The sequence below is a fragment of the Heliangelus exortis genome, chromosome 17 (assembly GCF_036169615.1).
Source record: "Heliangelus exortis chromosome 17, bHelExo1.hap1, whole genome shotgun sequence".
Classification (NCBI taxonomy): Eukaryota; Metazoa; Chordata; class Aves; order Apodiformes; family Trochilidae; genus Heliangelus; species Heliangelus exortis.
In genome coordinates, this window is record NC_092438.1 from 15,061,997 (window position 1) to 15,089,519 (window position 27,523).

At 49.3% G+C, this 27,523-nt stretch overlaps 1 protein-coding gene across 4 annotated transcripts; it reads right to left on the reverse strand.

The window, feature by feature from the left end:
* Window positions 1–699: 699 nt before the first annotated feature.
* SLX4 (SLX4 structure-specific endonuclease subunit) lies at window positions 700–27,354 on the reverse strand. 4 transcript variants are annotated; one of them, XM_071760538.1, is made up of 16 exons: window positions 25,981–27,354; window positions 23,373–23,474; window positions 20,974–21,368; window positions 19,717–19,980; window positions 18,753–18,927; window positions 18,252–18,467; window positions 17,094–17,308; window positions 15,715–16,028; window positions 14,558–14,837; window positions 13,763–13,848; window positions 9,499–9,645; window positions 7,430–7,599; window positions 4,746–7,135; window positions 3,392–3,494; window positions 2,722–3,168; window positions 700–2,204 (listed from the first exon to the last, which is right to left on the reverse strand). In XM_071760538.1, the coding sequence occupies exons 3-16, from the start codon at window positions 21,329–21,331 to the stop codon at window positions 1,868–1,870; spliced, it is 5,502 nt and encodes a 1,833-aa protein (XP_071616639.1). In that variant the 5' UTR covers window positions 21,332–21,368; window positions 23,373–23,474; window positions 25,981–27,354; the 3' UTR covers window positions 700–1,867. The 4 variants fall into 4 exon arrangements, 3 of the variants coding, with proteins under 3 accessions (XP_071616639.1, XP_071616640.1, XP_071616641.1); XM_071760539.1 differs by having other exon boundaries at window positions 754–2,204; window positions 13,763–13,842; XR_011729198.1 differs by having other exon boundaries at window positions 2,075–2,204; window positions 2,649–3,168.
* Window positions 27,355–27,523: the final 169 nt, after the last annotated feature.

A 27,523-nucleotide genomic window follows, 5' to 3' on the forward strand; every position in this document is an offset into this window, starting at 1 on the left:
ATAATGCTAAATAGTTTTTGATGACACAATTTAGTTTGAACGACTGTGATTCAGATCCACTGAACTTTGACACTGAAGGGTACAATGTAATAAAGAACTGATAATAAAATCCTTGGTCATAAATGTCAATCTCACCTAAAAACAGAGCTGGGAAGGGACCATATTTTCCCCTATTAAGAATGTTGGGCAGGACTGAAGCTCTTTCCATGTATGAAGTGCACACCTGAGAAATCCCCAGTATGCAGAGGGAAACATTTCCTATGATGCCACTTCAGTCAAGCCTGGTGCTTCTCACCTAACAAACCATCCCCTGGCAGCTCTTCCACAAGAAGGTGAGGGAGGAAAAGTGATTTGACTGCCAGGGAAGAAAACTATCCCAAATTCCTGAAAATCCACCAGCCATGGCAGCAAGCTGCCCCCATCACCCCAGCTGCAGTGACACCAGACAGAGGAGCTTCCCAAGGCTCACCCACTGCCCCTTCACCAGCAGCCCACTCCTGACACACCAGACCCACCCCCCAGCTCCCACTTACCTTTGGGCTGTGGAACTGGGCAGGTCCTTCTCCAGACAGCCAGTCCATCAGCTCTCCCACCTCTCCTTGCTGCTGGGCACTCATCACAACTCCTCTTCTGCCAGCTCTGTGCAGGTGCAGACTGCAGACCCTGCTGCTCTTGACTAGACCCAAACTTTATCATTAGTACCTTACCAATTGTTTATTGGATATAATATAAATCAAATAAAACCAAGGTCTCGTATCAAAAATAGAAAAAAATATTTATATGTTCCAAATACATTTAGAAATCTGGCTTCTTTTTCTGAAGTGCTGAGACTCCCTGCAGAACTACCAGAACAGATAAGAGTCAGAGGATGTGCAAGCAAATACACAAAAGGTGACAATTTGGGGTCCAAGATTCCCCCAAGAGACTGAGACACTTTGCAATGTTAGATCAGTCCAGTTTGGAAAGGAGACTGATGAGGGCTTAACTCAGGTTATAAAAAGTCCTGAAGAGATCCAGAAGTCACACTAACACTGTCTTAAAAACCTCTCTGTTGGGGACAAACTCCAGCTGCAGTGACATGGTCCCACTGCACTCTGAATATGGAACTGATGGGACCTCTAACACAGCTCCAGCACATGAGGGAACACCCAGGACTGGATGTTGGACTCTGAAGTGCTTCCACATGATGTCTGGTGTCAGAGGGCACTCTGGGGAGCATCACATCTGCTGTTTTACAGCCATTTAAGGAACACAGATACAGGAGTCTTACCAGTAACTGCAAAGTGGATCAAGGACAGAAGAAAGGCAGTGTATTTCCACAAAGCTCCTGCCTTAACAACCAGCAGGGTAACTGTCAGCTGAAGAAACGAGGATGAAAGTCACAGGGGTCTAAACACTGAGTGCTTAACACAGGGGGAAGGTTTCTCACAGTAAAGTTACTCTCCTGAGCACTGGAACTTGAAGGGTTAAGTATTTCAGAGCCCAGGGAAAAGCTCCTGGCAAGAGTCACTGGGGAAGAATCTGCCTCTGGAAGTACCAAGGGGAAAAAAGTTGGGGACCTAAAACCTATTAGAAAAATGCAAAAAAAGGCACAGGAGGAAAAGATGGGGGGGAAGAAGAGGCTCCAGAGGGTCCGTGTGCTGCAGGCAGCCCAGCGGCTGGAGGAGTTGTGCAACGGGGAGCTGAGGGCTGGGAAGGCAGCTGAGTTCCCAGCCTCTCCAGCATGTCACCCCTGAGCAGGCCACAAGGAGGAGCAGTGCACCCACCCATCCGAACCGCCGGTACCGCCAGCCCGGAATGCGGTCCCAGCGTCACTTGAAGGCCCCGGCTACAAAATCTTCAGGACGGAGGGAGGAGTGGGCTCCATTCAGCATCGTCTCCTCTTTTTTTTGTTCCCCTTTCTTCTCTGTTGCCTCTGTTTCCGAGCTCTGGCTGTGGTACATGTGACACAGTGAGCATCTAAGAAGCCCAGCAGCTTTGCCTTGGATATTTTGATGCCATTCTGTTTGAGCTCAGTGTGCAGGTCATCCAGCTCGATGGGCTCATAGAACAGAATTCTGTGGTACAGGGCTGAGTTGGACTGGATGTAGGACCTCACTGCCTCCAGCTTTTCTTCCTCCCGTGCTGCTGCCTGAGATGCTGGAAACTCCTCTTCCTCCTCTTCAGATGTGAAAGCTGAGGCTTCAAATCCATTTATGAAAGAACTAAAAGAAAGATCATGTCAGAGCAGAGATCAACAACAGAACAGGCTCTCAAGGACAGGACCAGAGCCCCCCAAGCCCCCAGTGAGCACCCCCTGTGATTCCCCTCTATAGGATCACAGCCTGCCCAGTATGAAATGAGCAAAGCAGAACATGGCACAGGTTCTACCAAGTGCCCCAGCTCACCCAGCCTGGAGCCACTGGCAGGGCAGTCCCTGCAGGCACTCAGCTAAGAGTGCTCCTTGTCACTCTAACTTGCAGAGATCAGGCAGGGCAGATGCAGGCCTTGCCCACACGCAGCCACGAGCACTTCCCTGTTCTGGGAATAGCTCACTGGGAATTGGATTAAAACCCCAAAACCTGTTTCTTTCCTGTAGGAGGGTGCTAACCTTCAAATAACACACCCAAGGAGGTGACAGGGCCACTGCAGGCCACATGGACACTCACCTCTGTTTCCATATTCCTAGCTCTCCTCTGTCCTGCTCCATTGACTGTTTTGTTTATTATTTTGTCTCCTCACCTCTGTGAACCAAAGGAGATGTCACTTCCATCCTCTGAAGAAACTGCAGACTCCTGAGAAGCTGAGAGCTTTGGTTCCTCACCATCAGCTGCCAGGGAACATCCCTCTGGAGATACAGATGACTTTTTCTGCTTTTTGGCTCCTTCTGGGTGACAGGTTGTTGTTTTAGTTCTCTTCTTGGGTGCTCCACGGGCCCCAGGGAGGTGACCATCAGCCTGCCCAGCAGCAGCAATCTGTTTCCTCCTGCCCACAGCCCTGGAGGCAGTGCCACGCTTCCCACCTCCAGCCTGCCCTGCCTTGGAGTGTTTGGGCAGAGCCTTCTGGGGGGCAGGCTGGGAAGATGGGATTTCATCCTCAAAGTCAGAGTCCACGTCCTGGTGAGTGTACTGGAATATCTCCTTCAGCTTCAGCACCATCTGCCGCTTGGGGAGAGCACGAACACCAAACCTGGAAGAGCAAGGTGGGAGCTCAGGTGAAGATCATGCTGCACCTTCCACTGTCAACAGCTCCAGAAGGGGCTCAGGCCACAGGTGGTCAGCTGGAACAGTGTGACATGACCTCCAAAGCCACTGACTGGGCTTTCCCCCAGGTTTCCCTTCAGCCCAGGAGGTTGTTTTCACACTGCCTGCTGACAAGCTGCTGCTCCTGGAGAGGTGGAGGTGCCACTGACCTGCGCAGCTCCTTCTTCAGCTGTGGGGTCTCCATGATGGAATAAGCTGGCATTGGTGTCATGGGAGTGTGGGGAGGCTTCCCATCCTCCTGACAGGAAGCTTCTGCAGCAGAATGAAATGACCAGCATCAGAATTAGTACAGAAAGGACTTTAAAAGGACTTCTAATCTTCCCCCCTCACAGTATATAATCATTGTTTAAGCAGCAGAATTTTTCCACAAGCTCTTTTACTTATTTACTTACTGAACAGAATGGTCAACACATTTTTTTCCTAAACTAGGAGGCTTAAGGCTTATTGATTTAAATCAGAAAACAGCTTAAATTAAGACATATGTTATGTCTTGCATATGAAGCCTATTAAGGGGTTTGTTAGAATAGGTAATATTTGCAAGGCAGTTAAAAAACCTCACGTTTACTGAATTCTGTAAAGTGGTTGTTCTCCCAGGAGGGAAGTTTCATAATAGGGTCTTGATGTAGAAGAAACTGAGCAAGACAAGCTGCTGAGGTCTGGAGTCAGATACTGATTCAAAAACACCAATTTACTGATCCTGTGAAGCACACTCAATCTCATACATCATGTTCTAAACACCCATTAAACTAATCACTTAGTGTGGCATAATTAATAATGGCATAATATGATACCATGAGATCAATAACTGGTCCTAGGTGGAAGGAACCACCCAAGGATATGAGCTGGGCATGCAGAGGTCTGCTGCAGAACTGGCAAACAGGAGGCAGCAGAAGACAAGTGGGCATCAGGAGAGCTTTGCAGGAAAGCACCAGTGAAGCCTGTGCATGGGCAGGGACAAGGGACACTCCCAGGGCAAGGACACCCCCTGTGCCTGTGCCTGGGGTGTGGTGCTCACCTGATGTCCTGGTGTTGTCACCACAACCTGACACCAATTGGCTTCACCAGTGCATGAAAAGCAAAAGCTTGAACAGAGCCCCCACTACTACAGGGAACAAATCCCCCCTGGCACACAAGCTGAAGGACAGGGTTTGTGCTGCCCTGGGGAGGGTTTGTGCTGTCCTGGGGAGGGTTTGTGCTGTCCTGGGGAGGGTCTGTGCTGTCCTGGGAAGGGTTTGTGCTGCCCTGGGAAGGGTTTGTGCTGCCCTGGGGAGGGTTTACTCCTCCAAGTCCCTGGAGCTTCTGCAAGGCCCATGACAATCAAAGAACCAGTGTGGATGAAACACAAGTGGCTCTGCTCCAGGAATCTCCCCCAGCAGAAGGTGACTGTACCCTCTTTGTGCCTGGCCCTGACAACTACTTCAGATCAGAAAGCCAAAAGACCCAAGTGACCAGCAGGACAGTTTAACCCAGTTCAGTGACACTGGTACCAGTAGGAGTGCTCACCAGGAGTCTTCACAAGATCTGGCTGAGAGGCACCAGCTGCAGCTGATGGCCTCTGGGACAGAGGAAGCATCTCTGGGAATTCATCTTCCACCTCTTCTCCATTCCAGTCATCCCAGAGTTTGGAGCTCAGGTAACTTGGTTTACTGCTCCCTGATGGCCAGGCCTCACCAGGACTCACAGCTCTTCTCCTGCTCAGAGAACTCCCCTGCAGAGGGGTGCTGCCCCGAATTTCCTGCAGCTGGGCTGGGCTCAGGTCCAGTTTGGGTGTGCTGGTGGTGCTGGTCTCTGCATGGCTGACACAGAAGGAGTCCTGGTTGTCACCTCTGACTGGTGACAGACACTCAATGTGCCAGCAGTCATCAGCAGGGCCTGGGGGGTCATCACAAAGCAGGACACTACTACTCACAGAAGGCAGACTGATTTCCTTCTCACTGTCCCCTATCTCAACCACACTGATATTTGTTTTATCCTCCAGTGGCTGCTCATGGCATGAGGGCACAGGCTGGGATAAAAATGAGACCTTGCCACATTTGCTTTTTATGTTGGTGTGGTCAGGGGAGAGAAGTTCATCCACTGGAGCAGCTGGTGGGGAGCTCCTGGACAAAGCTCCTGGTGCTGGGCTGCTGGGAGGGCTCCCTTCACTGCCTGAGGCCTCCATAGGCAGATGTTTGCCTGACAATGTTTTTTCACAATCTTTCATTAAGTTTCCAGCCATGTCATGGTTACTATTACCTGCTGCTAAGTTCTGTGAGCTGAGTTTAGATCCTGTACTCTTTACAGAATCAATACTTGTGACCTCAGTCTGTGTGGAGAAACTTCTGCCCTTGCTCAGAACTGGAGTGTCTGGCACGAGCCAGGAGCTGTCTGTACCTGAAGACATCTCATGACCAAGCCTTTTTTCAGGGCTCAGGTTTGGACTCCATTTGCTCCCCACACAAGCATTTGTTTGTCTGCCCAGAGGCAATTCAGTGGGCATCTCAACATCAGGACTGATGTGCACTGTATCTGTCATGCCACGTGAGACCTGCATAGATCTCTGCTCTGTTTCAGTGACTGAGGAGTTGGGTTCAGGTTTTGGTACCTCAGGACCTTGTTCTATGTTTGCACATTTCAGCTGCCCACAGATTTCTGGTGTCTTCAGAACAGAGCCTGACTCTGGTGACTCCTTCTCTCGTTGTAACTCCATTTCATCATCAGAAGATAAAACAATAAAATCACCCTCCTGGTTCTCCTGAGCTGCAGCATCCTGAGTTCTGGTGACTGGTGATGACAATGCTGGGACATACAGATGTTTGTTTAAATCAGCATCAGGAGGGGCCACTGGAGAAACTGCCTTGCCATTTCTTGATGCAGTGTCCAGCTCCTCAGCCTTCTGAAAGAGCATTTCATCAGATGGCAATGACCTTTCCCTTCTCTTTTGCTTTGGTGTTGACACTTCTCTGGTAATCTTTCTCTCTGATTCTGGAGATGCAGGTGACGAGCCAACATCAGGAAAAAGGGGCACATGAGGTTTGGGAGGAGGACTCCAGTAAAAACCATTCCTTTGTGGAGGAGACAGGTGTTTCTGTGACTTGCTGCACAGAAGGGACTCATTAACATTAACATGTTTTTCACCAGGAGCCTCTCCAGATTCTCTGATACTTTCTTTCAATGGGGAAAGCTCACAGCACTCTCCCTGAGTTGCAGAAAACAAGTGGTGGTAACTTTCATGGATATTACTGGCACCCTGGGTGACAGGAAACTGTTTATCACAGTGACCTGCCCCATCTCCAGGGAGCTGAGATGACTTGGAATCCTTCCCACTCTCACATCTCTGGATGGTCTCTCCTTCATCAGCTGTGTCCCATTTTTGGTGCTCTGCACTCTGCAGAGCATTCATGGTCCTGCACCTATTTATATTCTGCATTTCCTCATGTGCAGACAAGTCACATTTTGATCTTTCCCCATCGCTGTCACCCCTCAAATCTTTGAAGTTGTTGCTTACTGAAGCAGATTCAGACCTCTTTACCTCTTCCTCCTCGGTCTGCAGGTTGGTACCTGGGGCTGCCTCAGTATTGCTGCAGCTGCTGCAGTCTGTTCCCTTGCTCACCTCTATTTCACCTTGAATCATCTTCCTCTGGGTTGCAGCAAACTCATAGATTTCCTCCAGCTCCTGTTCACCCACCCCACTGTCATCTTCATTCTGGCACTCAGGGCTCAGCATAGCTTCCTCCTCCTCCTCCTCACCGACCCACACTGACTTCAGGAGGTCTTGGAAGTTCTCAGTTCTGTCCTCACAATCTTTATCATCTGTCACAGAGATAATATCATCTTCTGAATCTCCTCCAGAAGACACTTGACTCTCTCCAGCCTTGTTTTCACACTTTGCCATCAGTTCCCTCACACCAAACCTGCAATGATACAACACCAATGTTAGTCCTTTCTTTCCCCAGTGTTTCTTCTTCTTTGGCTGCCTGAGCACTCTTATGCACCTTGTAAAGAATTTGCTGGTTTTCTAAGATGTACAAGATCCAGATGAGGAGAAACTCACAGGAAATGTAAGAGTAGGATGTTCTTATGGTCAAGTTTCATTTAAGGTGCAAGCAGAAGACTATGGAACTTTTAAGCCACTAAAACTGCCACCAAAGGTGCCAGGGTGGGGTCTGTGGGCATGAGGGGATCCAAGCCATGCTCAGGATACCAACCTGGCAGCCAGAGCCCCCACGTGGGGCAGCAGCCCAGCAGGGATGTCAGTGTCAGCAGAGTACAGGTACTGCAGGAAGGCACACACAGCCTCTGCCCCCACCTCACCCAGCAGCAGACGCCGTGTCTGGGGGTTCCCATCCTCCTGCACCAAGATCCCTTGGCTGTGAACCTGGGGTGGGAAGGAAGCAAAACAAGTCCATTGGCTGGTAGAGGCACAGCAACACCAATCTTCTTGTTCCTGGTAGCTTATTCCTTTCATTTGCCAAAGTCTTATGCTGGGAGCAGGACCTGATGCTCCAGAGGGAACCCAAAGACCCCTGATGCAGAGCTTCATGTGGAACAGCCATTTCCTTCCTCACTTGACAGCTGTCAGCCTGGATAAAGTTTGACTCCTACATCACACCTATAAAAGATGGTCTTGGAGTTCTCCTGTTAGTTTTGAAATCAAAGGACTTCCCAGAGCAGTTTCCAGAGTTATCTACACCTCTGTCCCAGCACGTTTCCTCTGACCTGTTTCAAGTTCACCTGCCCCTGATCCATGGCCAAACCCCCAGCTCTGCAGGCAGACACCAGGCTCACTGCTGCTCCTCTGAACGGGACCATTGCCCGCGTGGGCCCAACCTGGGCTCACGTTTTGGAGAAAATGCCTCTCCAGTTCAGTAGGGTCTCACTTCCTCTGCAGCCAAACTGTGCTATCTGAAACTCTCTCCAAAGTTGGGGGAAGCCACAGAGCAGCAAACATCAGCTCCAAAGGAATCTCTGATTCATTATGGTCTCCTCGTTACCTGAAATCTTCAACCAAGAAGAGCAGTCCCTCACCTACCCAGAGAAAAACCACAAAATGCTGCTCTGCAGGTGGGGACTTACTGGAAACCAACCCTCTGCAGGAATCAAAAACACAGCATAGGGCCAATCCCACAGCTCTACCCACACAAATGATTCCTGCCCATGCAAACAGTGGATGGGAATGCTGAAAGCCAGACTGAGTTGCAGGGAAATAATAAAGAGAACGTGGCTAAATTGTTTTAAAGTTCTCAGATTTGTGGACACATGCAGATTTGCTACTGGTTGTGAAGATCCCTGGCAAAATTTCCCATAAAGGCTGCTGTCTGGCATTTAAAAACTTTCTTCCCCTTCCCAGCTTTTCATGGACCCCTTAGGAATGTCTGAGTCACCTTGGGTGGAAACTACTGCCAGCACACATGAGGATAAAACTAATCCCACTGTTTCCAACAGAAGTTTTAAAGAAAGCTCCCTTTGTCAGGGAGCTGGCTGTATGGACTGGTACCAGCTCTGTGAAAGAGTCCAAATCTTGGGCTCACTTCCCTTCCCTGTCCTGACAGGAGGCTGCAGAGGAGCAAGATGGGAACTGTTCAACCCAGTGTTCCTGAGAACATAAAAACTGCTTCACTAACCTTGCAAAAAGCAGAGTTCACTGCAGCTACCTCCAAGGTAACTCTGAGTGACAAAATCTCTGCACAGGTTATTTTCAAGTACTTCCCAGAATCTCTGTGCTCAAAACATCAAAGCCTGGGTGACAGGCAGGACACACCAAGAGGGACAAGGTGGCCTGCACTTGCCCAGGTACTGAAATTCAAGGGCAAAAAGCACTTAGGAAGCTCCTCCATTGCTCATGGCCAGCATGTGAGGAAGGGTCCTTGCCTCCCCACAGTTACCCCAGATTAAAGCACCACATTTTCCACCACTTGGTCAGGATTCTCATTTCCTCAGCTGAGAAAAACCACTGCAGATCCAGAGGTAATTGCCATCAGGCCCAGCAGTGCTCTGTGCCAATTCCCTGGCATCAGACTGGATATTAGGAACAATTTCTTCACTGCAAGAGTGGTCAGGCCACTAGTGGCCAGGTCCACCAGGGCAGTGGTGGAGTCACCTTCTCTGGAGGTGTTGAAAAAATGGGTGTGACACTTCAGGGTGTGGTTTAGTGGGCAGGGTGGTGTTGGGTTGATGACCCTGGGGGTCTTCTCCACCCTTCATGGTGCTGTGATTCTGTGACTGAGTGGGGGTGGGTGAGGGCAGCAGAGGAGGAATTCCTGCCAGCAGTACTTACAGCCTGAGCAGCCTGTGGGCACCGGGCATACAACACAAACATGTGGGAATAAAGGATTTCCCCAGAGTCCACCTGGAACTGGACATCACTTAAGTGGGGGTTGTTGACCATGGCACTGAAATCTTCAGCCAGCAACCTGAGAGAGGACTGGAACACAGAGGGAACACGGAGAGAAGTTCAGTTACAACTGTCAGATATTTCCCTGCCAAATAAGGAGGGAACAACCCAGTCTGTCAGCATTGCTGTAGGGTGAGCACTGCTCTGCAGACATGGCCCTTGCCTTCTGAGGGTGTTCATCAGCTTTAGCAACTTCAAGCCTTCCATAAAACAAATGTCTCACAGGCATTTCTGGTTTTGTTTTCCCTCACTTTTTCAGAGTCTGGCAATTGTGAAGAAAGGCTCCTCGTGCTGTGTTCTCTGTTCTGCCTTGTGTTACAGCACATTATCACCCTCAGATCTTCACCACACCATTTCCTGATGTGGTCCAGACACTGCCTACAGCTGGCCTCTTGATCTGCTGCCTCCCACCACATTTTTAGGAAACTGTAATTTCCACTTTGACGGACTTGAACTTGATTCAGTGTAATTAGAGGAGAGAGGATGACTCAGGGATGGGGTTTCTTCTTTCATTCAATGTCTGGCAATGACAGGAGAGCAGCTCTGCAAGAGGGGCCCACCTAGAATTAAACTACTGTGGGTTTCTAGTTCAAAGGAATTCACGTGCATGTTACTGAAACCCCTTTTGGAAACTCCACTCAATTACAAAAGAGAACCAAAATCTCTATTATCATTCTAGGACCCATTGCTGAGATTCTGGGGAGGGCTGGCAGACTGAGCTTCCTGTGGCTGCTTCCTGGTGCTGGTAAGGTCAGTCCTGGGGCACACTGCCAAGGACAGCAGTGAGGAACACGTCCTGCCCTCCAGCTGCTCCCAGTAGGATCCCATCTCAGGCAAACTTCTGGAGGCTCAGATCCCTCTAAGTAACTGTTGTGCCTCTGGAAGTGCCCAGTGCTGAACAACCCCAATCCCTCAGCCTGGCTTCCCAGGGAGCTGCTCACCCCTCTGAGCATTCCAGTGGCTCCTCTGGACACCTTCCAGGAGCTCTGTGTCCTTCTGGTGTTGGGGACTCCAGAACTGGGCACAGGACTCCAGGTGGGGTCTGAGCAGGGCAGAGGGGGAGAATCCCCTCCCTTTACTGACTGGCTGTGCTTCTGTGGATGCAGCCCAGGACCTGCTTGGTTTCTGGGCTGCAGACACACACTGAGGGCTCATGTTAAGCTTCTGGTCCATCACCACCCCCAAGTCCTTCTCCTCAGGGCTCTCTGCAACCCCTTCTCCTCCCAACCTGTAATGGTGCGTGGGATTTTCTTGACCCAGGTGCAGAACCTTGCACTTGGCCTTGATGAATTTCATGTGGTTTGCACCAGTCCCCTTCTCTGGATCCATCCCTTCCCTCCAGTGAGTTGACTTCACCACACAGGTTGTTGTCAGCAGCAAATCTGCTCAGAGTGCATCCATTCCAGTGCCCATGTCACCAACAAAGGTGATAAAGAGCACTGGTCCAGGTACCAACCTCTGAGGAACACCACTCCCCACACCTCTCCATTTGGACACTGAGCCACTGATCACCACTCTTTGGGTGCCTCCATCCAGCCAGGTCCTTATCCAGTGAGTGCTCCATCCAACAAATCTCTATTGTTCCAGTTTAGAGATCAGGATGTTATGGGGACAGTGTTGAATGCTTGCACAGCTCCAGGTAGATGACATCTGTTGCTCTGCCTCTGTTCACTGAGGCTGTGACCCCATCACAAAAGGCTTTGTTATCTGCTTGCCTTAGCAGAGCCTTCAGGAGGATCTGCTCCATCATCTTGCCTGGCACAGAGGTGAGACTGACTGGCCTGGAGTTCCTTGAGTCTTCTTTTTTTCCATTTTAGAAAACGGGGGTTATGTTTCCCCTTTTCCAGCCAGCAGGAACTTCACCAGACTGCCAGAACTTCACCAGGACTTTCCAAATAAGATGGACAGTGGCTTTGCAACTTCACCCACCAGTTCTTTCAGAAGCCATGGGTGAATCCCATCAGGTCCCATGGACTTGTTCACCTTCAGGTTCTTTAGGTGGTCTCCAATCTGCTCTTTAGAGCAAACACACTAATTCACTGACCTTGTGCTTTTCAAACCTACTGCAGAGTTGAGAAACTGCAAGCTTTATTCCAATGAACATCTGCATGAGATGCAGTTCCACCTGGAACAACACAGCCCTTTATTTTATTAGCAGGTTTCTACATTAGCTCAGTGGGCTGTGCAAACCCAAGCTTTCTGCTTGCTCCAGCATGTGTCTGCAGGCAGCCAGCACTCATTAGCACTGGAGCAGCACTGGGAACTCTCCTTCCAGGACTCCATAGGTGGGCCAGGGAAGGCTCTGCCTGTCGTGGCAGTGGCGTGGACTGATCTCCAAGGGGAAGACAGGAAGCTCAGTCTGGAAACTGATCTCTGTTCCTTGCTTTCTTATTCTTGGCAGGTAGGATACCTGCAGGACAGGACCCCAGGATGCCAGCAAACACAGACTCCTGATGCTACGTTCCAGGCAGCAGGCCCAGAACAGCTTTCCTGCTGCTGCTAAGATTATGAATCGAGAATGGAGAAATTAAAGCAGGACAGAAACCTCCTGGCTGCACTGTTCTCTGTGCAAAGCAAACACACGGGGCCAAAGACAGCTCTGAGTGGGCATGGGCTCCTGTGGCAGGACACCAGGACACTGTCCTGAGGGGGAGGTCACCTAGACTGGAGTTCAGAGGTGACACAAAACCCTTCAGCATGGGTGGGGGATGTGGTACCAGTTCAGTGGATGCACTCACCCCACAGGGCTACACTCTGCCTCTACTCATACAAAGCACAAATCTCTTCAAATGCCAACCCAGCTCTACAGCAACACATCACTTGCTCAGGAAAACCAACATGGAATCAAACTAAACCTGAAAAAATTATTGTACTGGTTTTGCTGGTAGCAACTGAGTTTCAGAAACAGTTGCAGAGGAGTTCCTGTACTGCTAGAAGCCTTGGGTTTAACAGACTCAGAATCTTAGAAAACAAGGTGGTTTTTCCTGCTAAGGATTTATTTTTAATACCCCCAGAGAACAGAGTTTCTGTAACATGCAGCTGAGATCCTCAAGTTGAGCAGAATCCCCCCTCACAGAACTGTCTCCTTTTCAAAGCCTCTTGACCCTACTAGCACAGCATGAAAGTCCTTTCTCAAGGCATCACAATTTACCTGGTAGCAGAAGCTACAATTATTTATCATCAAAGCAAAGATAATAATTTTCACCAGATACAGTGGATGACCTCAGAAAGAAGATGAATTAGGGTTTTTTATATGCCCTTCAGTTGAAGAAAATGGATTACACACCCAGTGGGGGATTACACTTCCCCTGGTGAATCTGGGGTGTGACCTACAGAACACACTGGCTTGACAAAGCCACCATCTGTGACTTACCAGCCAGTATTCTTCATGTAGTCACCACAGAGAGCACTCCAGTTTTCAAGCTAGTTCCTCTGATATGTGTTCCCACAACTGTGGATTTTTTAAAGCTCACATTGGCAGTGACAAAGCACCCATCACCCATGGACCTCATGGCATCCCACATCATCTCTCAGGCTTTTATGCCAGAGGAGAGGATTTAGTGTGACTCAGCAAGTCCTTGCAATAATTTTCTCTTTCACTGCAAGGCACAGCATGGAGAGGAGGGTGACAGAGGAGGAACAGCTCTGTTCAGAAGCACCAAGGGGTGCATGAGCTTGGAGGAAGCACCAGGCAGCTCTGTCTCACCTGGGCTGCAGCCAATTTTCTCCTGCCAGCCTGGGCATTAAAGCAGAGTACTGCCTGAGTACTGCCTGAAGTGGCATCTCTAGCTCCTGCCCCCAAATACTCCTGGAGCTGTAACTGTCTGACCTGGTTCCATTGCTCCAAACTATGCACAGATTGGCCTTCTGCTGTCTGCCCCTTGCAATCCTCTCTCCCATCAGGCAGGACAAGCACTGAAAAATCCCCAGGCCTGCTTGTGAGCATCAGTGAAACATCACCACAGGTCCTGATCTCACCTGTGCCCACTCTCACTCCTGACTGACTGTGAACCTCAAGCACCTCCTGGTTTCTACAGAAAGGAATGGGAAATATTCCATACTTCCATGACCTGCACAAAGATAATAGCTCCTTTTTCACAGTCCTAAATAAATACAAAGAAAGTGTGGGGGAAAAAGCAGTCCTTACTGTTTTACTGCTGCTGCTCCTCAGGAGACTCTTCTCTTTGGAGTCAAAGCCACTATGTGGAGTCTCACTGGCAGGCAGTTCTTTTCCTCAAAGAAGAAAAAGCCATCACAGATCACACACAACTTCTTTGTGAGTCAGAGCAATGTTAAACCTCCTGACAGACCCCTGAAGCAGCCTGGCAGAGCTGAAGGCTCAGCCTCTCCCTCACTGCACTGTGAGCAGCTGAGCACCATCCAGCCAGGAGCAGCACCAAGGCCCTGCAGCTCTGTGTGTGCCAGGACCATCCAGATGGGTGGGAGGGACAGCACAGAGCTGCCCACTCTGAAATGTTTCCAGCCCTGTGTGAGTACAGACAAACTTCAGGCTGTGTGCTTGGTGCACCAACACGAAATCATCTCTCCTGCACCTCTTTTACACCTGATTGTCTCAAGACCTCAGAAGACAATGCCCATAACAGACTGTCCAAACAGCTGGGATGAGCAACTCTGGCCCAGCTGTTAAACACACCTGACAGGAAATACTTTGGCATCTTTAAGGGAATTTAAAACCAGAATTCAGTATCAGCTGTCCAGGAATTCTCTTAAATGCTGGGATTTATGAATAATTTCAGAAACATCAGCTTACTTGTATCTAAAGCTTAGAGCAGAAAAACATCCCTCCCACAATATCACCTCCTGGATCAACTTCCACATCCTGTGGGTCCTGCCATGGTTCTCCTAATGCACCACAGCACAAGTCTGGCTCTGTGGGGCTGAAGGCACCAGGGACACAGCTCATGAAGCTGCCACAACTTACCTGCCTGCTCCACTGCCTGAACCTGCTCAGCATCAAGGTTCCACTGAGTGAGGGTAAGTCCTTCCTTGGCCAACTCCACCAGGTCCTGCAGGGTCTGAACATCCTTCTGACTGGGAGATAAAAACTTTCCATCCTCATGGCCTGACCTGAACTCATCAGAGGTTTGGCCTCCAACCTCCATGTCAGTGGGCTCATGAGAGCTGAGGTCAGGCTGAATTTGCTGGGATACTTTGAGCTGATCAGATCCCACTGGTGGCAGAAGAGTCTCTGGCTTGTGAATCTGATCAAAAGAAGAGGAAAAAAGACACCAATAAATGAGGTCAGGTTTTACATATTTGCAGAGCAGAGAGTGCAGCCCCTACTTCATCCTTTTGAAAGATCCAGGAAAGGATTACAGAGCATTCCCTAGATCCAAGGGCTTCTGAGGCAAAAGCTTTCTGCAGTTTTATGAAAGACTCTCTGCAGATAAGACAGCTCCAAACAGGAGAAAGGGAGCTACAGCAGCAAATGCAGCAGAGGTGGTTTCTCCAGGAGCATGTCTGTGCAGGCAAGGCCAAGCAGGAGCTCCCAACACCTCAATATTTCAGTATCTGGAGTGCCTGGCAACAGCTGCAGCTCTCCAGGTGTTCTTCTGTTCTGAGTTCTGAAATGCTTTTGCAGTTACATGTAACTAAATCAAACTTTCACCTTGGAGCTGATACTTCCCAGATTTGGTCTCTGTTTCCCAATAAAACAGGTTTGTTTGTTTATTTCTAAGTAAAAATGACTTAGCCATTTCTGTGACTGGATAGAATCAGATGGGGAAAATGCTCTCCTGCCATGATTTTAAAGGATTCTTTCCTATTTTTTTTAAACTTCTCTGGCAGTTTTTGGCTTGAATGCAAGAATGGGGTCCCTCTACTCAGGATTCTTTGCTCTCATTGGTTTTGTTTCCTGAAAGCTCAGGGAATAACATGGTAAGATGAGCCTTGGTCTCCTCTCAAAAGGGAGAAATGGAAGTTCAGGATCATAAAACCTGTGTAAGAGCAGGGGACAACAGAGCATGAGCACTGAGTGTGCACAGGCAGGGGACTTGTGTTTAAATTCCAAATGAGGAAAAGAGAAGGGTTACAGGGCAAGCACACGAACATCAGAGCCAGGACAAAAGAGCATCTCACCTGCACAGGCTTCCAAGGCACAATTGGAGGGGTTAATCCTGCAGTGTAGAACGATTCAGGGTCACAGGGTCCTGTCAGAGCACTGATATTCCATAAAAAGCATTCTTTGGTTTTGGGCAATGGCAAGAGCCAGGCTGCTTTCCCAGATTCATCCTCCAAAATTTTACTGGTGGGAAGCTGAGGGGTGGGAGGGAATTCCACCTCTTCTGCCAGCAGCATAGCTACTCGCTCTTGGATCCTTTTGAGGGCCTTCTCTGGGTCCTGAAGCAGCAGGGGTGGAGGGGCAGCTGGGCCTCGTTTACGCTGCTTTTTCTCTTTAAAAAGAGAAGGAACTCAAATAAATAAAGAGCTGAACACACAGGGCAGAAAAGCTCAACCTGTCAGCTCCTTCAGGTGCTGCAATTAGTGATGACCAAAAGGCAGCTACAAGCTGAACAGAACTCTTGAGGTTTCTGTGGGTAATCAAGAGCTTCACCTCACCCCAGTGGGGGAAATGACCTCCAGAAGAGTTCACCCTGTTCTGCTGGGAGCTCTCACACCTCTACTAAACCTGATCAGTAGGGAGGGCACTAATATCCATGCAGGCTGCCTCCCAGCACCTCTATGGCACTGCTTCCTAAAAACAAGGCAGAGAAAACCAGCAACAAATCCATGAAGGATCATTTTCTTGTGTACTGGTCACTGAGGAGATCAAACCACAGCTCACATGAACGTGGTGCAGCTTTCATTTGGAAACCCTGTGTCTTACCATCTCTGTCTTACTGAGCCCCAAATCCAATTTATTGACAGGACAAAACCTGTGCAGTGCCATGAAGAGTGAGAACTCCCTCTGTGCAGCACTCCATGCTCCCCCCTGGCACTCCTCTTCCTTTCTAAATCCTTTTGCACACTGGAATAGCAAAGCACGTGCTCAGGAGCATGTGGTGTACATGGATGCATGGCAGAAAGAAAACAAAGAGATGAGAGATAGGGCTGAAAACGCTGCAGCAACCCAGGCTGCAGCAAGATGAGTTAAGAGAAAAAATCTACTGTGAAGAAATAACAATAATCTTTTCATGTTATTTCTTTCCACTTCCACAGTTTAGAGAAAAACAACAAAACAGCTTACGTGAAGAACAGTTTACAGATTCAAAACAATCCATTGGTGAGAAAAAGCGTAAGATTCTGAAGGGATTTCACTAAAACCCATGGACATCCTGCAGCCTTCCTGGACTTTGTGTGGATACTGTATCTTGCTGAAGCTCTGACAGCTTAAGCAAACCAGAAACAAGGCTGTCACCCCTCCCAAAGCCAACAGGAAAGTTTCAGTGAGGAGCAGGCTGTGCTGCATTACTCCTCCAGGCACAAAGCCTTTGACACTAACTCACTGTAACACATACCTGATCCTGGCTTCCATTTGATTGGCAAAGCAGCCACTGGTTTCACATTTGTAACTGATTTTGCTGGTTCCTGCTTTTCTTGCTCCAACAGGGAGCGTGACATCGCCATAGCAACCAGCAAATCCTCATCCTTAGTCTCCATTTTGGCCCTTTTCTGCATGGGCTTTGAGTTCTCTCTGGAGGAGCCTTTTCGCTTTGACCTGCTCGGCTGCTTGCTGAAACACAAGAATGCAGCAGGGAGGCAGAGTTCATGTGGCTGGACCAGAGACAAGAGACACCGAGCACTCCAGCCCAGCTGCTCTGCTTGCTCAGACAGACTCCTGTATCCAGCATAAGAAAAAACTGTCCAGGACCTTCTTCCTAGCAGAGAGCAAAGGATTTCTTACCACCCCTGGAATTCAGAGCGATTTAGAGAAAAGCTGATTTTGAACAGGGAAGCACAAGGCTGCAGCACACCTGGCAGCTCTGCCTTCAACACTTCTTTGCATCAAAGGGGATAAAATATGTTGAAGCACTGCAAAACCAAGATTGCCAGAAAATGCTTTCCCACTCTCCTGCTTCCACAGGGAACAGCCAACAGTCCTCCCCCAGCACAAAGGGACATACAAACCTTTTTACAAAGTCAGGCAGGCACCACTGGCTGCACTCTGAAGCTCTGCTCAGACCCAAGCCTGCACAGATCCAGCCCTGCACTCAGCACATCTCAAAGCACCACGTTTGCTTCCTCTTTGGCTTGGGGTATAAAGCACAAACATCCAGTACAGCCACAAGCCCAGCAGCTGAGGCACTGGCACCACAGATGCTTGGGAGACTTCACACTCATGCTCTGTGATTTGCTCAATAAGCTCAAACACAGCATTTGCTGCATAGAGCACAAATAATCCTGACAAACCAGAGTCAGATTATCTACTCCCCATTCTGCTCCTTCCTGATGACTTCTCAAGTCACCCACCACCTGATCACTTCTGAAGGAAAGCAAGATGATTTCTCCTGCCACATTCTCCTCACATGGTGACTGGAGAGGTCCTGGCTCTACGTGACCTCCTTTACCCACCCAACCTGTGGGTCTGCCTCACTGCTGCCACTCACCCCAGAGGCTCAGTGTCTCTGCCAAGATCCCTCAGGCCCAAGGAAGGAACCAGCTTATTTTCAGCTTACCTGGGACACTGGAGAGGTGCATCACCAAGTGAGGACACTTGCAACTGCACTGCCTGAAGGAGCAGCTTAGGGGGAACATCCATCTCCACAGCACAGCGCTTCAGGTGACCGGCCCGGCTCTGTGGGGTCTGGAACTGCTTCCCACAGATGGGGCACTCAGGGACCAGGGGTTTGCTGGAGGAAGAGGTCTGTGCTTCCTCCATCTCATCCAGACACCTGTGACAGGATGGCAACGCTCACCTCTGAAGACTTGATAAATTGTCTGGGCTAAGATTTAAACCATATTAAAGAGAAGAAAGCACAGTCATCTCTAGGCAGCCCCTGAGGAAATGAGAAGGGCCAATCAGGCTCTGCTGTGAGAGCAGAACTACTTGTTAATTCAAGCCATAAAAGTTGATCCCACTGTGCCCTGCTCCCAGGTGCTGTGATGGCTGAGCTGAGGGAGCAATCTAGGAGGTTCAGGGGGAGAGAATAAGGAGGGGACATATCATGTCCTGTCACCTGTTCACATGCTGCTCCCGTCGTGTTGTGTTCATGGCTGAGAGATCCTTCTGGCAGATCTGACAGAAAAACAATCCTGCATCCTCCAGGCTTGCCAGGGCTTCCACTTTGGTTTCCTGCTGAAGAGCCAGAGCCAGAGCAGTGTCATGCTCCAGGGAGGGAAGATGGGGGGGATCTGGCAAAGAAGGGAGAGATGATCTAAGAGAGAAAACTACGAATCCTGCATGAGATGTGTGGAGCTATTACACCTGTTATTTTCAGTGTATTAAGCTGCACGTGTAAAAATCAATTGCACTTTCTCTTGCAGCTTCACATCTCACAGGTGATGTACAAACTGCACTCTGTCACTCCCTGCCCTGCACTGCCCTGGGAGCAGGAGGTGGCAGTTCCTGCACAGCACATCACTCCTCAGAGGCAAAGGAAGGGGAAATTTTGGCTACAGTCTCAGGGGAGAACATGGGACCTTACACACCACTTGTTCAAACACAGTATTTTCGTGTCCATACAGAACCACCGAGGCCCTGGCTTGGAAAGAGCAAAACCAGAGCAAAATTGCTGTGGATTCAATTCATCTGCACAGAAAGTGTCACCTTACAGAGTGCCTGGAGATCTACCAAAGATGTCACATTTACCTAACAGCTACCTCACACTGTCCCAAGGGAAGGATGACAAAGTTCACTGATCTTGTTGGAATTTCAACCTGTTTCCAAGCAATTATCCCTCTGGAACTGGAGACGAGGTTAATTCATCCTGAGAGGAGAGCTGGGAGAAAAGTATGGATAGTGCTTTAACAATGGAGAAAGCAGTTTTTCTACAGCAATGTGGAGTGATTTATCTGGTGCTGCACACTGAGCCACTCAGCTAGCTGGGAACAAAGCCCAGGAATCCAGGCTGCTCCTCGTGCAGCCCTTCTGCCCAGCCCACAGCACTCCTCCTGCACGTACCAGAGCTAAGGGAAACATACCATCCTCTGGTGGGCTCTGCTCCTGGCTCCTGCCAGGGAAATCCCTGTGGGCTTCAGGCTCTGGCAAACCATCATCTGTGCTGAGTTTCAGCTGCTCAGGGGCCACTCTCTTGAACTGCTGCATTCTCTCCACCACCAGCTCTGCCACCCGCACCTTGGAGCCCGTGGGTGCTGCTGCCTTGGGGGGGTGTGAGGAGCAGGGCCCTGGCTGGGCAGCAGGATGGAAGGACAAGGTGGTCTGGGAAGTGCCACTCAGGGTGCTGACTGGAGGGAGAGAAAACACCACAGCTTTACCACTCCATTTTAAACACACAGCTGAGCTGCCCCAAGTCTTCTCCAGCAGCAGCCTAAGCCAGGCTGAGTTTTGCAACAGCCATTCCTAGAGAAGTAAACAATTTGTTCAGCTATGACTTTGTACTTGGTAACTACAGGAAGAGGATCCTGTGCTCCAGCAGAGTTGAGGTATCTCCACATCCCTTCCAGAGGAAGGAACATTAGAGAAGGCCTTGCCTGAAGGTCACCAGCAAGATCAACAAGCAAGGCAGCCCCCCCCAGTGTTCCCACCTCAGAGCATCCTCTGGTTCCTGCTGGTCTATGCTCTTCTCTCCAAACCCTACCTGTGGCTCAGATTTTCAGGCTTTGGCATGAAGGAACCCAGAGTTCCCAAAGGGAGGTGGCACAGACAATGACAAACTAACACCTCAGGACACTGCTGCTCTGCTGGAGGATCCTGTGGATCCCCCCAGGCCAGTATCTTGTGTCTGATCAGGACAGGACCAGTGCAAACCAATCCAATCCTTCTGCCTGACCTTATTTATCAATTTAAGGACTAAATCCAACACCTTTCTTAACTCGTTCAGAGTTTTGGCCTTGACAACACCCAGTGGCAATATGTTTCACCTTACAATGATGCACTGAGTGAAAACACCTCAGTATACTCTAAGGTTGCTTCTAGAGGACTTCAGGGTGTTTTTCTCAGTTCTAACAGTGCAAAAAAGCAGTGAGTAATAACTCCCCAAAACATCACTTGTACCTTACTAAAGGACATCTGCCTGCCTGTAGCAGAGAACACACCCCAAGGCAAAACCCCTGGAGCAGCCTAAGCAGCCACGTGCAGATGGAAACACAAGAGGCAACCCTGCTTCAAGCTGTGCTGCTCTGTGTCCCCTCCAAGGGGACTTCTGAAGAGCTCCACTGGACTACAGAGTGTGTTCAGTCCTAGCTCATGTTCTGTTTGAATGATGTGGGCTCACTCACCTGTCAGAGTCCTCTGGCTGCACTCACTGAGCACTGTACTCAGCTGGCTGCCTGGGAAAGGGCTCCTCTTCCCATCCCCTTGTGTGGTTTCACCAGTACCACAGGCCACAGTGTCACCATCTTCTTTGTGCACCAATGTTTGTTCCTTTGGACCCAAGTCTTGAGTGAAATTCGTTGGTAAGTGATGGTGGTTTTGGCTCTTAGCAGCAGCTTTGCCTCTTCTCAGTCTGCTCCTTGCTGCAGTGCTCTTTGGCCTGCCCTGAGCCCTCTTTGCTGCCTCAGCATCCCCAGCTTTTTTCTTGGCTCTGCCCAAAAGATTTGCCCACAGCTCTTTGAAATCATTGTCCTGTTCATCCATTGGCCTGCAGGTTCCACTAATGCCAGGGCCTGTGACACTGTGAGGACAGGAGGAGATATCAGTCAGTTCAGGTTTGCATCCTCCATGACCTGCAGTTTTCACCAGTTCTTTCCCTCCGTTCTCCAGACTTTGATGAGGTTGTCAGAGTGGGCACCCTCCTGCTATCCTCCCACCCCTAATCCACAGCCATTTTGGAGAGTGCACTCCTTCCCCCAGGACCCCACTTGCTGTCACAAGTTGGTTCTTCAGAGGACTCCAGACCACAAGTCAAGAACCTCAGTCCATACTTAGCATGTGTAGGACCCTTGTGATGTGCTACAGGGCTTCAGAAAGACACAAGGAAATGTGAAAAAGGTGATTCCTGGGGATGGTATATGCAGACAAGTGTGGGACAGGGCTGAGGTAAAAGTCTGAAGGAGGAGATAATTTGTATAGAACTGTAAGATTAGAAACACCACATCTTGAGCCAAACCACTACCACTGCAACTGCAGCACAGCCCCAGCAGGAAAGAAGAGGAAAGCCTTCAAACCAGATACCTGACACTGGGTGGGCTTTTGTCCTGCAGCTCAGGATTTGAGACTTTCCTTTCCTGTGTGCACTTGTCCTTACATTTATGTAACACAAGGCTGGGGAATGCAGCAGGGGAGGGGAAGAAACCCAAAGTTCAGATCAAGCAGTTATTCTAAAGTGTAAAATTCTGCTTTGCAGCTCTGCAGCTTTTAAAAGGAAAGCCCAAGCTCGTTTTTGAGGAGTAAATAAAAGCAGTTTCTGGCATTTCAGAAGGGCTTCAGGGCCAAGTCTGAGAACAGCTCTACCCAACATGCTGAACCTGTCTCTCCTCTGACCTCCATGGCTGCTCCTCCTCAGGATCAGCTCTCCTGCTCCCTAATCCTGAGATCTTGCTCAAAGCACCCAACAAATCACAGGACTGACCACAGCTCACAGATGCACTCAGATACACCAAGTACACAGACTAAACAATGGTATTTTTCTATGAGTTTCTTAATCTTTTCAGCCTCAGTAACAACAGCAGTGCTGGCTGGGGATTGCTTGGAACAGCACTGGGTACAATGTCCAGATGGAAATGTCATCAGCCCCCAGGCAACATTAAAACTCCATCTCTATTCTTAGACATTTTGATTGTTCTCTTCTTCCTAGTCCTAAGCTCACTATGGTTCTGGCTATCTTACCAGAGGTTTTATATTGCTCCCAAAACCTATTTCTTTCAAGCCTGCCCTGGACTGTTTCACTTGGAATGACAGCAGCTGTGGTTCAGTTTCTCCAGTAAAGCTCTGGGCACAGGAAGACTCAAAAAGCAGGAAAAACACATGCAGATTGTTTTCTCAAATGACTTGGCTGCAGACACTGGAGGCTAAGGAATGCTGGTTACACACTTTCATGGGTCAGCCTTTCCTATAAGCAATTACAGATGTTAATGGATTTACTTATTTTAAACTTGGGCTCCAAAACCAGCAGAGGATTTGCTGTGAATCCTGGAGTCATTTCCTGTTAGAGAGAAACTGAAGTTTTATGTAGCCAGTTCATAAATTTCATTTTCCTGGACAGAATCTTGGTATAGTTATCACTGCAAATTGACCATTTTCCTCTAAGTAGAAGACAGCATGTGGAGAAAGGCAGAATCTCACATCCTCCATGGCTCTAAATACCTCTCACAGACACACTCACACTGCAGTATTATTTATGGTGAGTTCCTGATACTGAACTCTGAAACAGATCAGCACTTTTATGTTTGCAGTTAAAGTCCAGTGCCCCAGGTAGACCAAGTCAGACATAAAAATTATGAAAACTAAGAATTTATCTGTCTTACTCCTCCTTTTCTAGACTTGTATTTACAGACTTCTGCCCTGCTCAGCATCCCAGGATTTCTGATGCTGCTATTAATGTGTCTAAACACCAGTTTGGTACCAGTTTGTAGAGCTCAAAAAGTAACAGCTTTGAAAATAATTTCTTTCAGTATAGTATTCAGTTCACTTTGGAAGCCTTTGGGACTCAACAAATAAAATAAACAGCAGCACTTACCTATCCACTTGGATTCCCAACCTACAGCCCAGCAGTGCCCTCCAGGTAAACGTGGATCAGCAAAATGGCACAAAGCAGGACCAGTAACAATGAAAGATGGAACTGGAAGAGGGAGGGAAAAGGTTTGACTTAGTGTCTTTTGTACAGACTGCTCTTTTTGGCTCAGGTTCCAGGTGGCAGGGGCAGAGAGACAGCTACAAGATGCTGGCAAGTTTCCTGTGTGCCTGGTGAGCCCAGAAAGCACAACCAGACAGACAGGACAAAGCCCTGAGAAACCTGGTCTGATCCATAGCTGACCCTGCCTGCAGCAGGATGTTGGGCCAGAGACCTCCTGAGGTGACTACCAGCCTGAATTATCCCATTACCCTACAAACAGCCCATCCTTGCCTTCTCCATTTGGGACTGATTTTGTTTCCTGGTAACTCCCTTTACACCAGAACCACAACCATTAACCCTTACAGAGCCCCCTGGCTGTTCCCATCAGCCATGGAACACCCTCTCACCTTTCTGATCCTGGCATTTCTGTTTTAGAAATTGAGCTCCCTGCTTTAACCGAAAAATTCCCCTAAGAATTATCCCTTTCCAGCAGTTCTTTGGCTTTTCTTCCTTTGTACCTCACTGCCTGTCTGCTGCTGAGGCAAGGACAGAAGCTCCAAAGCCACTCTCTGCATAATTCCATTCATTATTTCCTCATTTGTTGACAAATTAAAACTACTCTATTAGACTACTGAGTGACAATCTACAGGAGAAACCAGGCTACATCTGCAAATAACTTAATTACCATTTCAACCAGTTTAATATAAAGAAACAAAACCTTACTACCTTACAATTACTTAGTTCAACTCCAGAATCCTGTTTAAAGAAACACGACACAGCAGGTAAAACATCTGCTGCCCTTCCACCTTTCAGAGCAGTTTGTCTTTTAACAACTGAAAGGATATTTCTCCCAGCAGCCCCACCACTTGACACCACCATCTCTCAAGGATCCAACATCTGGGCCTGCCCACTTGTTCCAGGAACACTTCTCCTGCCATTCCAGTCTCCAGGAAGATGTCACCATTATGACCACAAAGTGTGGATCAGTTCTAGGCAGGACTCAACAACTTGTACCCAGCCTTCTCCCCTCTCACCCCCGTGGTGGTGCCTCCACACAGAGCCCCCCAGCTGCTCCCTCTGAGGGCAGGAAAGCTGCCCTGGGAGCAGCTCCCTGGGATTCACAGGGAACACAGTGGGAAGTGGGGTTGTTTAACCTGAGGAAGTGATGCAGGAAGCAATCTGCAGCTCTTCTCATACAGACTCACAAACCACCCCCTCCTGCACACTGAGCCTCTGCCCCCACCTCCATGGGAACAGCCCAGAGGGGCAGCTCTGTTCCTGGCTGGATCTGGGGTGCTGGCTCTGGGCCCGGGGTGCTGGCTCTGGGGCGCTGAGTCTGGGTCTGGGGTGCTGGGTCTGAGGTGCTGGGTCTGAGATGCTGGGTCTGAGATGCTGGGTCTGGGGTGCTGGGTCTGGGGTGCTGGGTCTGGGCCTGGGGTGCTGGGTCTGGGCCCGGGGTGCTGGGCCTGGGGTGGTGGGTGTGCAGGCAGGGGCCATGGGGTGAGGCTGTGCCTGTGTGCCAGGCAGGATGAGCTGCAGAAGGAAGGGTGGGTGGCACCTTTCTCAGCAACTCTCCCAGTTCCTCCAGCAGCAGCAAGATGAGGGTAGGAGTGGTCCTGACAGTCCTGTATGGCCAGAGCTCCAGGGAAAGTCACCAAATGGGATCAAAGTGACTGACAGCACCTCAGCCTCATCTGAGCTAATTGCCACGGCCTGTCTGAAGCCTGGCTGCTAATTAGAGGGTGCTGACAGCAGGCAGGGTGATGGGATGCAGGGCCTTGTGCTGGCACTGGAAGTTTTACTGCCCCCTCCCCTTCTCCTTTTCTGAAAGCTGCAGCCTGGAAATCTGCAGCCTGGTAGCAAAACCTTCAGCCAGTCCAGCCCAAACACTGCAAAGGGAAAGAATGTCTGCAGTGTTTGTTCTGGAACCCACACCAGCAGCCAGTCCCTGGGGATTCTTCCAGACCAAATCCAGTAACAAAAAGCCTTCCTACCAGTTCCTGAGGGAGAAGAACCTGCATGGCAACAGGGTAGCTTCTGACAAAGAAGATTCTTTCATATTTTTAAAGACTCTCTTCACCAGAGTTTCTTCTCTCCAGGTTCCTAACCAGCACCTCTATCACAGTCCCTGCTCTGCACAGACACCTCAGCCCAGGGCAGCAGCTCTGCCTCTGTGCAGAGAGCAAAGAGCAGAGCAGAAACTCCAAGCCTCGTCCAGGTCCCTGCCAGCTTTTCTGTGCCAGAACAGGCCAACAAAACCAGGCATGGAAAATGGGAAACAACAAATTAACTCAAGCTGAGATAACCAAGGAAATGATAACCAGGAAAATCCTCCTCAGGTTCTAATGAGCAATCTCAGCAACGAGCAGCACCAGTGCCTCTGGGGTTCCCTGAAACCCCCCAGAGGACCCTGCTCACATTTCCCTTAAACCCACCTCCTACAGATGGCAAAGCACCCACAGGCAGGAGCAAACCCAGCACGTCCAGACGTGAATTTTCAGTCACTCCTTACATGACAAAATGCTCTTCTGCTTTTCAAACCTTGCAGAAACACCTGACTTGGTGAAGCACCTCACTGAAATAGGAAATGGTCACTTGATGCCTCCTCTGGAGGGGCAAAGGGGAAGTGAACAGAGGAATAAAAGGTAACGGCTGCTGAGGGCTTGTAGGCAAACACAGAAACCAGAAATACAGGCAGTGGTATTTCAAAAATCCTCATGTGATCTGAGTGCAAACAACTAAAAATTAGTATTTTAACAGTAAAATAGAATCGAGAACTCAGGAAAATTCAGGACTGAATAAAAACATTTCACCAGAGGTCCCATAAATCAATAAAGAGAACAACACTTACTAAAACCTAATTTGGCTTTTAGAGAGAGAAAAGCAATCACAGTAACAGTGAAAACACAAATATAAACTAACATAATGTTAAGGGAACTGGACAGCATTGGATAGAAACAATGAGTTGCACTACAGTGAGAAGGAGGTAAAATTACAGGAGATGAGTTTGCTGGTCAGAAAAGTTAAGGAGTTTCAAAAATATGTTTTAGGTGTACACAAAAAGCAAAAAGGAAAACTTACCAAGGCCACCAGGTCACTGTAAGATAAGCTCTAGAGCTGTTAATACTGAGAATACTAAATATTCCTTCTGAAAGCAGCCTGTGCTGCACAGCAGCTACTGGAAGTATTTCTGTCATCAGAATCAGGTCACTTGCAAGCAGAGGATGCTGTGACTTCTCAGAAAGGACAGGTGAGGGGGTAAGTACCCCTCTTTCAGACTGAGACCAGCACCAGGCCATTAAAGGGATGGCTTATATGGGAACTGATGAACAAAGATGGATAATGGAATTACTAACAAATAGGTTTATGAAAACCAAGATCCCCTGTGCTCAGCTAATACCTTTTTAATGAGCCCTCTGACTGGTAACAGAACTGTAATTCTTTTGTAAACCATTAAAGAAGTAGCAAGGGACAAAATGAGGAATTAAAATCACAGAAAATCAATACCAAACATTTAAAATTACTAAAACGTAGCTCGATGGGTTTCCAAATGTGACTGCAAAGACCAATGAATTCAGATGCTGAGAAGGCAAAGGTGAATGAAAGGAGAGCTGCTCCGTGACTGCTGGCGAGTGGTTTGCTCCGAGGCTGGGCACACCAACCAGAGTTTGTCAGGGCACACCTCAGCTCCGAGGCCTCCCCTCACAACCAGCCCTTCACCCAGCGCCTTCCCCTCCTTTACCGCTGGGTTCTTGGCGCTGGGGTCCTGGCATGGCTGGAGCTCTGCCCACCCGGACCCGACCCCTGCTGCCCCGAGGCTCCTGCTCCGCTCCAGCCGGGGCTGAGGCCTGAGGGGACCCTGGGGGGGCCCTGAGGGACACGGCCCGGCTCCTCCTTCGGGACGGCCCCGGCACGCTCAGGGAGCCCAGAGGCGACCAGGGGGTGCCCGAGCCTCCCGGTGCCACACCAGGGGCCGTCCCGCGCTCCTCGGGGCAATGACGTCACAGCGATGACATCACATCCTCCCTCAGATGACGCCACACCCTGGCGGTGAC